This window comes from Aphidius gifuensis, linkage group LG6 (genome assembly GCF_014905175.1).
Source record: "Aphidius gifuensis isolate YNYX2018 linkage group LG6, ASM1490517v1, whole genome shotgun sequence".
NCBI classification, from domain to species: domain Eukaryota; kingdom Metazoa; phylum Arthropoda; class Insecta; order Hymenoptera; family Braconidae; genus Aphidius; species Aphidius gifuensis.
The window spans coordinates 2,903,994-2,916,945 of NC_057793.1; the positions used below are offsets into that span (position 1 = coordinate 2,903,994).

At 22.9% G+C, this 12,952-nt stretch overlaps 3 protein-coding genes across 5 annotated transcripts; 2 read left to right on the forward strand and 1 right to left on the reverse strand.

Moving 5' to 3' along the window:
- Positions 1 to 63: 63 nt before the first annotated feature.
- LOC122858846 lies at positions 64 to 7,045 on the reverse strand. 3 transcript variants are annotated; one of them, XM_044162042.1, is made up of 6 exons: positions 6,826 to 7,045; positions 839 to 963; positions 653 to 724; positions 473 to 565; positions 242 to 371; positions 64 to 149 (listed from the first exon to the last, which is right to left on the reverse strand). In XM_044162042.1, exons 2-6 carry the CDS (start codon positions 905 to 907, stop codon positions 64 to 66), a joined length of 450 nt encoding a protein of 149 aa, XP_044017977.1. In that variant the 5' UTR covers positions 908 to 963; positions 6,826 to 7,045. The 3 variants fall into 3 exon arrangements, with proteins under 3 accessions (XP_044017977.1, XP_044017978.1, XP_044017976.1); XM_044162043.1 differs by lacking the exon at positions 6,826 to 7,045 and adding an exon at positions 1,121 to 1,355; XM_044162041.1 differs by lacking the exons at positions 64 to 149; positions 242 to 371; positions 473 to 565; positions 653 to 724; positions 839 to 963 and adding exons at positions 5,625 to 5,857; positions 5,940 to 6,078; positions 6,172 to 6,270; positions 6,352 to 6,423; positions 6,536 to 6,657 and having other exon boundaries at positions 6,826 to 7,038.
- Positions 7,046 to 8,953: 1,908 nt separating this feature from the next.
- LOC122859682 (decorin-like) lies at positions 8,954 to 10,146 on the forward strand. Its single transcript, XM_044163368.1, has 3 exons — positions 8,954 to 8,961; positions 9,105 to 9,581; positions 9,801 to 10,146. The coding sequence occupies exons 1-3, from the start codon at positions 8,954 to 8,956 to the stop codon at positions 10,144 to 10,146; spliced, it is 831 nt and encodes a 276-aa protein (XP_044019303.1).
- A 393-nt stretch (positions 10,147 to 10,539) lies between these two features.
- Positions 10,540 to 12,611, forward strand: LOC122858847 (mitochondrial amidoxime-reducing component 1-like). Its single transcript, XM_044162044.1, has 6 exons — positions 10,540 to 10,826; positions 11,029 to 11,375; positions 11,447 to 11,701; positions 11,778 to 11,904; positions 12,060 to 12,265; positions 12,346 to 12,611. Exons 1-6 carry the CDS (start codon positions 10,812 to 10,814, stop codon positions 12,569 to 12,571), a joined length of 1,176 nt encoding a protein of 391 aa, XP_044017979.1. The 5' UTR covers positions 10,540 to 10,811; the 3' UTR covers positions 12,572 to 12,611.
- Positions 12,612 to 12,952: the final 341 nt, after the last annotated feature.

The window sequence follows — 12,952 nt, forward strand, 5'->3', positions numbered from 1 at the left end:
TAAAATTGTAAATAACACTTGTCAACGTGTCTTTGATATTTGATAGATATATTTGATGGTTATTTAAACAGGATCATCTACTACTATTGGCACGACATGAACGGTCTTGTAGTAACTGTAGACAATGGAAAATCCAATCAAGTGAAAAACTGTAAAAATAAAAAAAATAATATTTTATTGTTATTGCTGAATTGTTTAAATGTAAAAAAAAAAGAAAAAGAAAATAAAATTTTTAACTTACGAAATGAAAATGAATTTTCAATCAATATTCTAGGCTGAATCGCCAAGAAATCAATGATCATGAAAGGAATCAAGAAGATCTCAAAAAGGAATGTAACTACTAACCAGGGGACTGCCCAATGTTTTCGATCCTATAAATAAATAATAAAGTAAATATAAATATTTTTTCAATTAACTTATTTTAATAATAAAATTCAGCCAAAATGAAATATATATTTTTTTTTATAATTACCAAAGCAGCTCCTATTATCAATAGAATGCCCATGATGAAGTAAAAAGTTCCAAAAATCCATTCTTCCTTATAAGACAATGCACCAGTCAAAATCTATAAATTTCAAATGATTATTTAAATATTAAAATTCACTTGTATATTAATTTTATAAATAATATAATTATTAAAATGACAACTTACAAGTTGAATTACAGCAACAATGATTGCTCCAACACGTAGATCAAGGATACCAAAAAAACTATTAACTTCCATCTATAAAAATAAAAATAAAAAAACAGTAAATATATAATTAAATATATAAAATAATATTGATGATGAGTCATAGCTATTATTAGCTTATTATTTACAATTGAATATAATACATACTTTTTTCAAAATAGGCTCGAATAGTAAATAGTGTGCCTCCGAAATACGAACTGCTACTTGTGATGCCATTGTTAATAATTATTTATAATTAAATATAAAAATTAATATGAACCTTGTTGAATGAGCTAGAAATAAAAATTATAATGACATTTAATGAGATTAGTCAAGCAACAGGTATTATTATTATTATTAAAATTAAAAATTATTATTTTTAATTATTTAGATTTTATTATAATAATTATTTTGATAAAAATTTAATAATATTAATTAAAACAAACTTACAAATATTTCAAGTGACACGTGGGCAGCCTTTTTTATTTATAAAACTGATAATAATTTCAGAGTGACAAGTTTTAACAAGTTGTGAAAAAATTCTGTTGACAATGTGGACCACTGTTGACCAAGAAGACTCGAAACAGAAGAAACATGTGATGATAAATTTCGGTCATGAGGTTAGTTTGATATGCAGTTGCCAGATTGGTCAAATTGTTGGCAGCGCCAAACATGTGGTTCCTATTTAGCGGTATTTTGTCAAACACAGTCAAACATTATAGTAAAGATAAGAAGAATCCAGGAGGATCACAAAAATAATTAATTAATAATTTAAACATTATTTATTTATTTTTTTTTAAATATAAATTTAACAATACATGCGATAAATATTTTTCAAAATTTATTATTTAATTGATTAGATTTATATTTATAAAACAATATTCCTTAAATTTTCATAAAATTTATATCAACTACATGTAATATTTTTGAAACATCAATAAATATTTCAAACAATTATTAGTTAAAATTATTTAAAGTTGTCCAAAACAAAGTAATTATTATTTATTATTCTAAACAAAATTAATTTTTAACTTACAAAATGAATATAAATTTCTAAAAAACATTTGCCACTGAGTATGAGACAAATAAAATAAACGGTACATTGTCAAACATCAGTGTCTTTTTAACAACCACAAATTTCTAAAGTAATTGAAAATACATTTATTTTTGTTCTATCTATTGCATCTATTAAATTGACTAAATATATTGAGTGTCGTTGAGAAAAAAAATAAATAAAAACTATTTTTAATAAATATTTAATGTTATAGATAACACAATGTCGAGTCGAAAAATACATGAGTCATAAAAAATTTGTGACTCAAAGTAACAAAAAATAAATATACTTAATTGACCAAAAAAAAAATATCCAATATTGGATATTTTTGTATTTCAAGAAAATAACATGACTGATTATTTTTTTTTTTTCTTTATCAATATTCGTAGATTAAAAATATATAAATTTTTTTTTTTTTTAAATAAATAAGAAAATTTGACAAAATTTTATTTTAAAATAAAATTGTAAATAACACTTGTCGACGTGTATTTGATATTTAATAAATAAATTTGATTGTTAATTAAACAGAATTATTTACAGTTGGCAAATCATGAACCTTCATGTAGTAACTGTATACAATGGAGAATCCAACCAAGTGAAAAACTGTTAAAATAAAAAAAATAGTATTTCATTGTTAGTGCTGAATTTTTTAAATGTAAAAAAAAAATAATAATAATAGTTTTTAACTTACCAAATGAAAAGAAATGTTCAAAAAAATAATTATACCCATGAGTGTCAGCGTTCAACAAGTCAATGATCATGAAACCAATCAAGATGCATTCTAAACAGAAGGTTAATAATAACCACGGGGCTGCCAAATATTTTTGATCCTATAAATAAATAATAATTTAACATATAAAAAATAGAATATTTTATTTTTTTAAATACGTACCAAGGCAGCTCCTATTATCAATAGAATGGCCATGATGAAGTAACAAGTTCCTAAAAACCATTCATTGCCATAAGATGATTCACCTCCCAAAAACTATAAATTTTAAATGATTATTTAAATATTAAAATTCACTTGTATATTTATTTTATAAATAATATAATTATTAAAATCACAACTTACAATTTGAATTATAGCAACAATGATTGCTCCAACACGTAGATCAAGGATACCAAAAAAACTATTAAATTCTATCTATAAAAATAAAAATAAAAAACCAATAAATATATAATTAAATATATTAAATGATATTGATGATGAGTCATAATTATTATTAGCTTATTATTAACAATTAAATAATACATACTTTACTCAAAACTGGTCTTAATGCTGCATGCATTGATTCAAAAATACCAAATACTCGTGATGCCATTGTTAATTATTATTTATAATTAAATATAAAAATTAATATGAACCTTGTTGATTGTGCTAGAAACAAAAATTATGATGACATTTAATGAGATGAGTCAAGCAACAGGTATTATTAATTTATTATTTTTAAAATTGAAATTAAAAATTATTATTTTTAATTTTTATATATTTTTTAATTATTCAGATTTCATTATAATAATTATTTTGATAAAAATTTAATAATATTAATTAAAACAAACTTACAAATATTTCAAGTGACACGTTGGCAGCTTTTTTTTTTTTTTTTTTTATAAAACTGATAATAATTTCAGAGTGACGAGCTTTATATGACAAGTTACAACAAGTTATCAAAAGCTTCTGAATGTGTTGTCAATGTTGTCCAAGAAGACTCGAAATAGAAAAAATAAATTTTGGTGGTGAGGGTAGTTTGATATCTAGCAGTTGCCAGATTGGTCGAATTGTCTATGACAGCGCCAAATAGGTGGTTCCTATTTAGCGGTATTCTGTTAAACATAGCTAAAGATAAGGAGAATCCAGGAGAATCGGGCTTCTTGGTGGTGTTTTATTAACACCTACATATTCTTCAGTTCACCTTGGTCTTCACCAGTCTTCACAGTTCATCCACTTGGCCAGTATTTTTTTTAGTTGGGCTACTGGACCCAAAACTTTTGATTGCAACGTCAGTATTACTCATTGGTAATTTAATTTCATAAATTACTAAAATTATAATTAATATTTTGAATATATTAGTTGTTGTTTTCTTTTTTTTTTTTTTTTCAATATAAATTTAACAATACACGTTATAAATTGATTAGAATTATATATATATATAACAATATTTTTTAAATTGATATTATTTATATGAAGTTTTATATTTTATCTATTTCCAGTCCGTGGCCGTTCGTCAAAGTTCTTATCAACTCCACTAAAACTCCAATTAAATATTTAAAAAAGAGAGAATAACATAAATTTTTTTTTTTTTTTAACTACAAATATTTTAAAACAACAAGTGATCGATGAGGTGAGTCAACAATATTCCTTGTTTTTAGAAATATTTATTATCTACGAATAATAGATAAAGAAAATATCCAAATACTAATTTTTATTTTTTTCATTTTTTGTAGATTTTATTTTTCTTTTGTCACAAATTTTTGATGACTCATAGGATATTTTTGACACGACACTGTGTTATCTGTAAAATTAAATATTGATAGAAATTTGTTTTTTCTTCAATATCCAATTCTAAACGTTGGTTAAATTTAAAAAAAATTTAAACAATTATTTTTCAAAATGGGATTTATCAGATCGATTCGTGACTCAGGAATTACACTCAGAATTCCTAGAGAAATGCCAAAATCGGTAAACTATATTTAATTATTTTGCTATCAATATATTTTTCCTAAATGTTTTATTAATTAAATAAATTTATTTACAGTTTAAAGTGACGAATTTCTTGTGGGCATTTTCTCTACGAAGTGGAGTCATCACAACCGCAATTATTGATATTGTAAGTAATTTTCTAACTTTTTTAACAACAAGCATTCATTTAATAATTCACAAAATAAAATTAAAAAATTATCATAATTATAAATACAATTTTTTTATATTTATAAACATGATTCATCTATGTTTTTTTTATTTTTTTCTAGCTGTATGTAATTTTATTGCTCTGGAATGGACAATGGATTTTTGGACTTTTTATTTTTCTCTTGAGTGTATTACTTGGGCTATCTACAATTAGTCAATTTAAATTATATCGAATACCCATGATTTCCGTATGGCTATGGATATCAGGAATTTATTTACTTTTTGCTCCATGTGGTTATTTGGTAATGAGAGCTTTGGAAGGATGGGTAGTGGCAGATTCAAATGGTCACACTGTCCAGCAATTTTTTCAACATCTTGCTTTCATTGTATTTTCTTGGGGTAAGTTATTTTTTCTTTACTGCATTTTCCATCATAATTTAATCATCACATTTTATATATTTTCGTTTATTTTTTTTGTAGGATTGCATGTATATTTTTACCGGATTGTATACAGTTTTTACGGCTACAATAGAGCAAGATTTTTTAAATAAGAATTATCAAAAAAAAAAAAAAAATAGTTAAAAACAGTATATACAATCAATAATTTTTTCTTGCATCAATATATTTAATTGATTTTGTTTTTTTTGAAATATTCAAGTAATTAATTTTGAGTATTATTTTTAAACGTAATTTTATTTTTAAATTTAATCACAAATCATACTTGTCGTCATGTGAATTTGATAACATAAATTTAAAAAAATAAATTTTAAAAAATATATGACGCACATAAATTGAGTCAACCGTTTATCATTTTTATATTTATTACGAGATAAAAGTTGCTTCTTCTCAACAAAGGACAGTGCTGTTAACATGACATGATGATTTCATGAACCTTCTGGTTCTTCTTGCTCTAAAATTAAAACATTTATTAAATTTTTAAAATTTCTTCATCTAAAACAAACATTAATATAACATAATGATGTAATAAATCATGTGGATCCTAATGATCTATAATTGATATATCTATTTGTAAATAATAACAACACACTTAATATAGTAGTTAGCTTTATTTCATTCGAAAAAAAAATACTTTGTTTATTATAGAAAAATATAATATATTGAAAAAAATAAAGAAAGTTAATCAAATATATATTATATTAATAAAAAGATACATAATGAAAAATATATATGTCTGTTAACATAAATTAGGCAGGATTTACGGTTGGCAAATCATTCATCTTCATGTAGAAACTGTAGACAATAGAGTATCCAATCAAGTAAAAGACTAAAAATAAAAAAAAAAACATTTTATTATAATTTGATAAATTATTTAAATATTAAAACTAATTGACGAATGATTAACTTACGAAATAAGAATAAATTTTCCAAAAATAATCCTGGAAATTCACTTTTAAAGTGTAACAGATTTATGACCATCATAACAATCAAGAAAAATTCAAATATAAACATCAATATTAACCATGGTATTGTCAAAACTCTTTGATTCTAAACAAAAATATAAATATATTATTAATTTATTAATTTAAATAATAAAATTGATCTTAATATATTAATATTATTATTATTTTTTTAACTTACAATAACAGCACTTATTATTAACAAAACACCAACAATAATTGAAAAAATTCCATTCAACATAGGAATATGAAAATCAAGTAATCCTGCACATCCCACTACCTGCATCAATTAAATATTTAAATATTAAAATTAACTTGTTTCAATTTTATAAATAATATAATTATTAAAATGACAACTTACAAGTTGAATTATAGCAATAATAATTGCTCCAACACGTAGATCAAGGATACCAAAAAAACTATTAACTTCTATCTATAAAAATAAAAATAAAAAAACAATAAATATATAATTATAAATATGAAATAATATTGATGATGAGTCATAACTATTATTAGCTTATTATTTACAATTGAATAATACATACTTTACTCAAAATAGGTCTGAATATTGAATGGATTGATTCCAAAATACCAGCTACTTGTGATGCCATTGTTAATTATTATTTATAATTTAATATAAAAATTAATATGAATCTTGTTGATTGTGCTAGAAATAAAAAAGATATCCTTGATTATGTTGACATTTAATTAGATGAGTCAAGCAACAGGTATTTGTTTACTTAACTGACAATTATTATTTTCAATTTTTTGTATATATTTGTTAGTTTTTTTTTGGATATTATAATGATACTTATGCTAATGAAAATAAACTTACGAATATTTCGAGTGACACGTTTGCAATTTTTTTCTTGTTTTTTTTACATGAAACTGATAATAATTTAAGAGTTACAATCTTTATATCATCAGTAACAGCAAGTTGTTATCAAACTGAAAAAGTACTGTACAGTATTTGTTGGTGTACGTGTGTATCGTCTTCTCTCCAACACCCACACAATGTCCACGCCTTTTTTAGTACATACACCTGACAACTTGTAGAGTTGTAGCGCTATATGACGCAATGTGACGTAGTTTGAATTCATTCGCGTTTTGGGTGGGAGTGGGTGGGAGAAAAGTGACATAGATCTCGGTCGATATCACAGTTCTCTAAATCGAATATCATATTTCTATATATATTTTTACATATCTTTATTTATATGATTCTCATAAATATTAAATTTCATAGTTTAAACTATTTATTTATTTAGCAACGAAATATTATTAATAACGTCATCTTGTTTTAGCACATTTTCTATCTTGTTGTTTAATTATACCTACTTACTTTCGATGAAATTAATAATTAAATTATTGATATTTTTATAGCCACATGTAATTTAAATTTATATGTAGCCTAAAAGACATTTGTCGAAAGTATTAATTTAAATAAATAAATGAATATTTTTTTATTTCGTAAAAAAAACAGTTTTTTTTTTTTTTTGCATCTAAAATATGTTTTAAATTTTTTTTTATTATAACGAGAAAATATATTCTTGAATTTTATATACGAGCACATTGGCGCGCTACGCGCGCCTGTATCTATACCTTCTATAAGGTTCATTGTTCATTGATTTTATAAACACAAGTATTATCATAAAAAAAAAAGAATGAATAAATTGACGAAAAATTTTTTTAATTTATTTATTTACACATAAATCACACATAATTCACACGTAATTTTTAGTCTAATAACATCAAGATTGAATGTTTACTGAAAAAGTTGTGCTACCTTAATATGTCAATTTTAAAAAAAAATGTAAAAAATAAAAAAAAAATTTTCTTTCAAATTTATTTCTTCACACATAAAAAACACATAATTCGCACAAAATTTCAAGCCCAATTGCATCGAGATCCGATGATTATTGAAAAAGTTGTGCTAGCTTAATATTTGAATTTTTTAAAAAAATGTAAAAAAAAAATAAAAAATATTTAAAAAAATTTTCTTTTAAATTTATTTCTCCACACATAAAAAACACATAATTCGCACAAAATTTTAAGCCCAATTGCATCGAGATACGATGATTATTGAGAAAGTTGTGCTAGCTTAATATTTGAATTTTTTAAAAAAATGTAAAAAATAAAAAAAAAATTTTCTTTCAAATTTATTTCTCCACACATAAAAAACACATAATTCGCACAAAATTTTAAGCCCAATTGCATCGAGATCCGATGATTATTAAAAAAGTTGTGCTAGCTTAATATTTGAATTTTTTAAAAAAATGTAAAAAAAAAATAAAAAATTTTCTTTCAAATTTATTTCTTCACACATAAAAAACACATAATTCGCACAAAATTTTAAGCCTAATTGCATCGAGATCCGATGATTATTAAAAAAGTTGTGCTAGCTTAATATGTCAATTTTAAAAAAAAATATAAAAAATATTTAAAAAAATTTTCTTTCAAATTTATTTCTTCACACATAAAAAACACATAATTCGCACAAAATTTCAAGCCTAATTGCATCAAGATCTAATAATTATTAAAAAAGTTGTGCTAGCTTAATATGTCAATTTAAAAAAAAAAAATATAAAAAATATCAAAAAAAATTTTGTTTACTCGCTGTTTTTTGTTGTTTTTTCGTTGCTAACGAAATAAATAAAAAAATAATAGAAAAAGGCAAACAGAAAGAAATTTGTATGAGAGTAAGTGAGAAATAAACAATGACCAATCAAATGTCCGGAAGACCGATGATGTTTGTCCTTTTTATATTAGGAATCTCTATTGTTTTTTGGATAAAAAATATTTTTAATTTGTTTTTTATTATATTTGTTATTTTAGTATATAAAACAATAAAATAATGAAAATAAAAATTTGGGATTTACCAGTCTCAGGTCAAATTTTACAGTTGAATAAACAAAAAAACATTCAACAATCGAAAACATCATTAACCCAAAAATCATTTTGAATAAATGACAAAGTTCAAATGAAAAATATTCAGTTGGCATCTTCAAGTCACCTCATAAATATCTTTTTTTTAAAAAAAGGAAAGTATCAACAATAAAAATAATATAAAATGAAAAAAATAATTTACATTTTTATTATTTTAATAATTTATTCAAGTCAATTAGTTTTTGCAAACAATGAACGTGTTTGTAAAATTGTTAATAACGATTACAAAATTTGTACTGAGTCAAATGTACTTGTTTCGGTGTCTGAATGGAGTGAAAATAATCAAGTAAAAAAATTTAATAAATCACTTGAAATAGATGCTCGTGGTATTTCATCAATAACACCAAATGCATTTAAAAATTTGAAAATAACACAGCTTGATATAACGTTCAATGGAGCAACAATTAATTTAGAGCCAGAATCATTTGATGGTCTACGTTGGCTAAAAAAATTACGATTTTCTTATGGAAATATAACGTTGAAAAAAAATTTATTTAAATCAATTAAATCACTAAATTCTCTGTCGTTACCAATCAATCAATCTGGCCAAGTATTATCAGAAACATTAAATGATTTTGATAATTTAAAATATTTAGAAATTGATAATTGCAATTTGGGTGAAATAAATCCATATTATTTTGGAGCATCGTACTCAACAATTACAAATTTAACATTGACAAGAAACACAATTAAAAAAATTCAATCAAACGCATTTACAAATTTAATTGAGCTAAAAATATTGAAGATAAATTATAATCATGGTTTTGATTTTATTTTACCAAGAACATTTGATGGTTTAAAAAAATTGGAACATCTTGAAATTATTTGGAATGAAAATTTATCATTTATATCATCGTATGCATTCAGTGGATTGAATTATTTAAAATTACTGAGATTAGATTACAATAAAATAAATCAAATTGATCCTTATGCATTTGCAGAAATCGATCAATCGATTGAATTATTATCTTTGACTTTTAATGAATTAAAAAGTGTTAAAAGTAAGTCATTTGGAGAACTCAATACAACTGTTTTATATCTTTCAAATAATTTAATTGATACCATTGAAGATGGAGCTTTTGAAAATTCACATATTGGAGATATTTATTTATTTTTTAATTTTGATATTACTGTTGACAAAGCTGCCTGGAAAATTCCAGAATCAACTCATGTATTTCAAAATAATACTGATCAATCCAAGGACATCGACTAAAACAGCTAAAAAATATTTCCCATTTTTTTTTTTTTTATTAAAAAAAGAAGAAAATTATAATTAATTTTTGGCTTGAATTATAAAATTTTTATTCAATAATTTTCTAATTAATATTTAATATATATTTTTCAATTATTTTAATAATTTTTTTCTCTATTATTTTCAATTAATACAAACATGTATTTAAAAAAAAAAATAAATTAATGTGTTATCATCAAATTTTTATAAATTTCGTTATATAAAATTAAAAAATAAAATAAATACAAAATATATTTGAATGTTGTTTTTATTTTTTAATGATAAGATTTTTTTTTTAAATATAAAAATAGTTTTATCTCGATGATATTTTTATCGTCACAAGTATATTATTTTTTTTCATTGTCACGTTGTCTGTTATGTTGAAAATGTGTTAATGAGTCTACCAATACTAATTAAAATTTTATTATGATAACGTTGATGTTACACTGGTATAACTAGGTAACGAATAAGCAGGTATCAGAGGAAAGGGAAGATTATTCAACTCGCGTTGATGAAGCCAGAAAATGCTGGATATATTATTCCGACTACTGCGTCAATAAAGTCAGTCATTTCATTACATAACACTAAAATGTAATGTTATTTTTTAAAATAATAAATAAGTAAAATAATTATTGAATTTTACAAAAATGAAAATATACATGGTAAATAATATTTAAATATAATAATTTTATTTTCAATTTAATATTTTAATATTTTAAATTTCAAAACTGTGTCAATTTTAAATTTTTAAATAGTATTAAATTTATATCTACTTTTTTTTAAATTTATATTTATTTGTATATTTTTTTAAATAAATACTCGCTTATTTTATTTTTCGATTAATAATTTAATTTAAATTTACAGAGTTGGAGGTTAGGCATTGTGAGCTGTGGAGCAACTGTAGCTGTTGTTTTAATTTTTTGGAAACGTTTTAAAAATCCATCAATTGACATTAAAAAAAAATCTGAAAATTGTGCTGTTAAAAAATCACTGGAAGAATCTAAATTACCATTAGATAAAAAAATTTCCAAAAATAATAATGATAAATATATTGAAGAATTGCCTGAACCAAGATGGATCAAAGTCGGCGAAATAAAAGAGCTTTTTTATTATCCACTTAAATCGGGTCGTGGAAAAAATTTAAATAATTGTGAATTTACAGATTTTGGTATAGCTGTAAATGACGATGGAAAGCTAACATTAAAAGACAGGTATGATAAATGATATTATTAAAAAAAAATATAAATTTAAATTTCATTAATAATTTCTTTTATTTTTGCAGAATGTTTTTAGTTTACAATGAAGAAAATGGTAAATTTATAACAGGAAGAAATCATCCAACATTGATACTCGTTAGTTTATCAGCTGTTGATAATAAAAGAGTTAAATTAGAAGCTGTTGGAATGCAATCATTAACATTTGAATTATTACCAGAAAATAGCAAAAATATTGATGAAAATATTGAGTGCAGTATGTGGTGGGGTGAAAAAGTTAAATGCATTGATTGCGGTGATGCTCCAGCTGAATGGATATCAAGGTAAATAATTTTTTTTTTTAAATTACAATAAAAATTTAAAAATAATTGTTGTTATTTTTTTTTTTTTTCATGATAGATTTCTTACTGGTACTGATTCGGGTTTGAGAATTGGCTTGGCACCATCAGAGAGATGTAGAGATTTATCAAATGGTCCATGGGAACGTTTTACAAAAGTTTATGATACACTGAGAAATGAAGACACTGTACGTAATTATTTTTTAAGTATATTTATTTTATTTTAAAAAATTCAACAGTATATACAAATTGATTACAGAATTTTCATCAAGTGATTAGGCTTGGATAATTAAAAAATAAAAATATTTAAATAATAAATTGTTGTAAATTTGTTTTTGTTTAGGGATATTTTTCAGATTTGACAAGCTACATGTTGATGACTGAATCTTCATTGGATGAATTAAATAGTCGACTTGAAAATCCAACATTGTCTCTTCAATATCGTCCAAATATTGTTGTCAGTGGAACTGAAGCTTTTGATGAAGACGAGTGGGAATGGATTAAAATAGGCGATGATGTTGTCATTAGAAATGTCAAGCCTTGTCCACGGTTCGTAACAATAAAATATAAATTAAATTATATTTCTTTTTTTTTTTTTATTTTATTTAATTTTGGTTAATTATTTTCAGTTGTAAAATGATCAAAATAAATCCTGAAACAGCTGAAGTCAACCCAAAAGAACCATTTGAAACTCTGCAATCATTCAGAGCTCAAACAGATAAAAATAAAATTAAAGTTGATGGTAAAGCTCCATTGTTAGGAATTTATTGTGGCTTATATTTACCTGGAAATGTCAAAATTGGAGATGACGTTTTTATTCATTCATCAAAAACAGTATGCACAACAAGTGTTTGATAAAAAAAAAAAAGCAAAAAAAATCCATATTATTATTAAAAATAAATACACTTTTAAAAATATTAATTTTCATCAAAAATAATAAAAGTTTTTCTTGTAAAAAAATTCTTTTTAAATAATAATAATAATTTAACAATAAAAAAAAAAAATATTTATATACAAATATTGAATGTGCTGTAAAAAAATGTCAAGCAGAAAGCAATAAAATATTACGTTCCAAAAATTTATAATAAATAAATTTCTTAATTTTTTAAGCAACAATGATAGCTATAATAATATTTATTTATTTATATGTATTTACATGATATTGGTCTTGAAGACTTATTAAATATTTGACTTGTGATTTTATTATTTATTAGTAAAAGGTCAAGTAAAAGAACG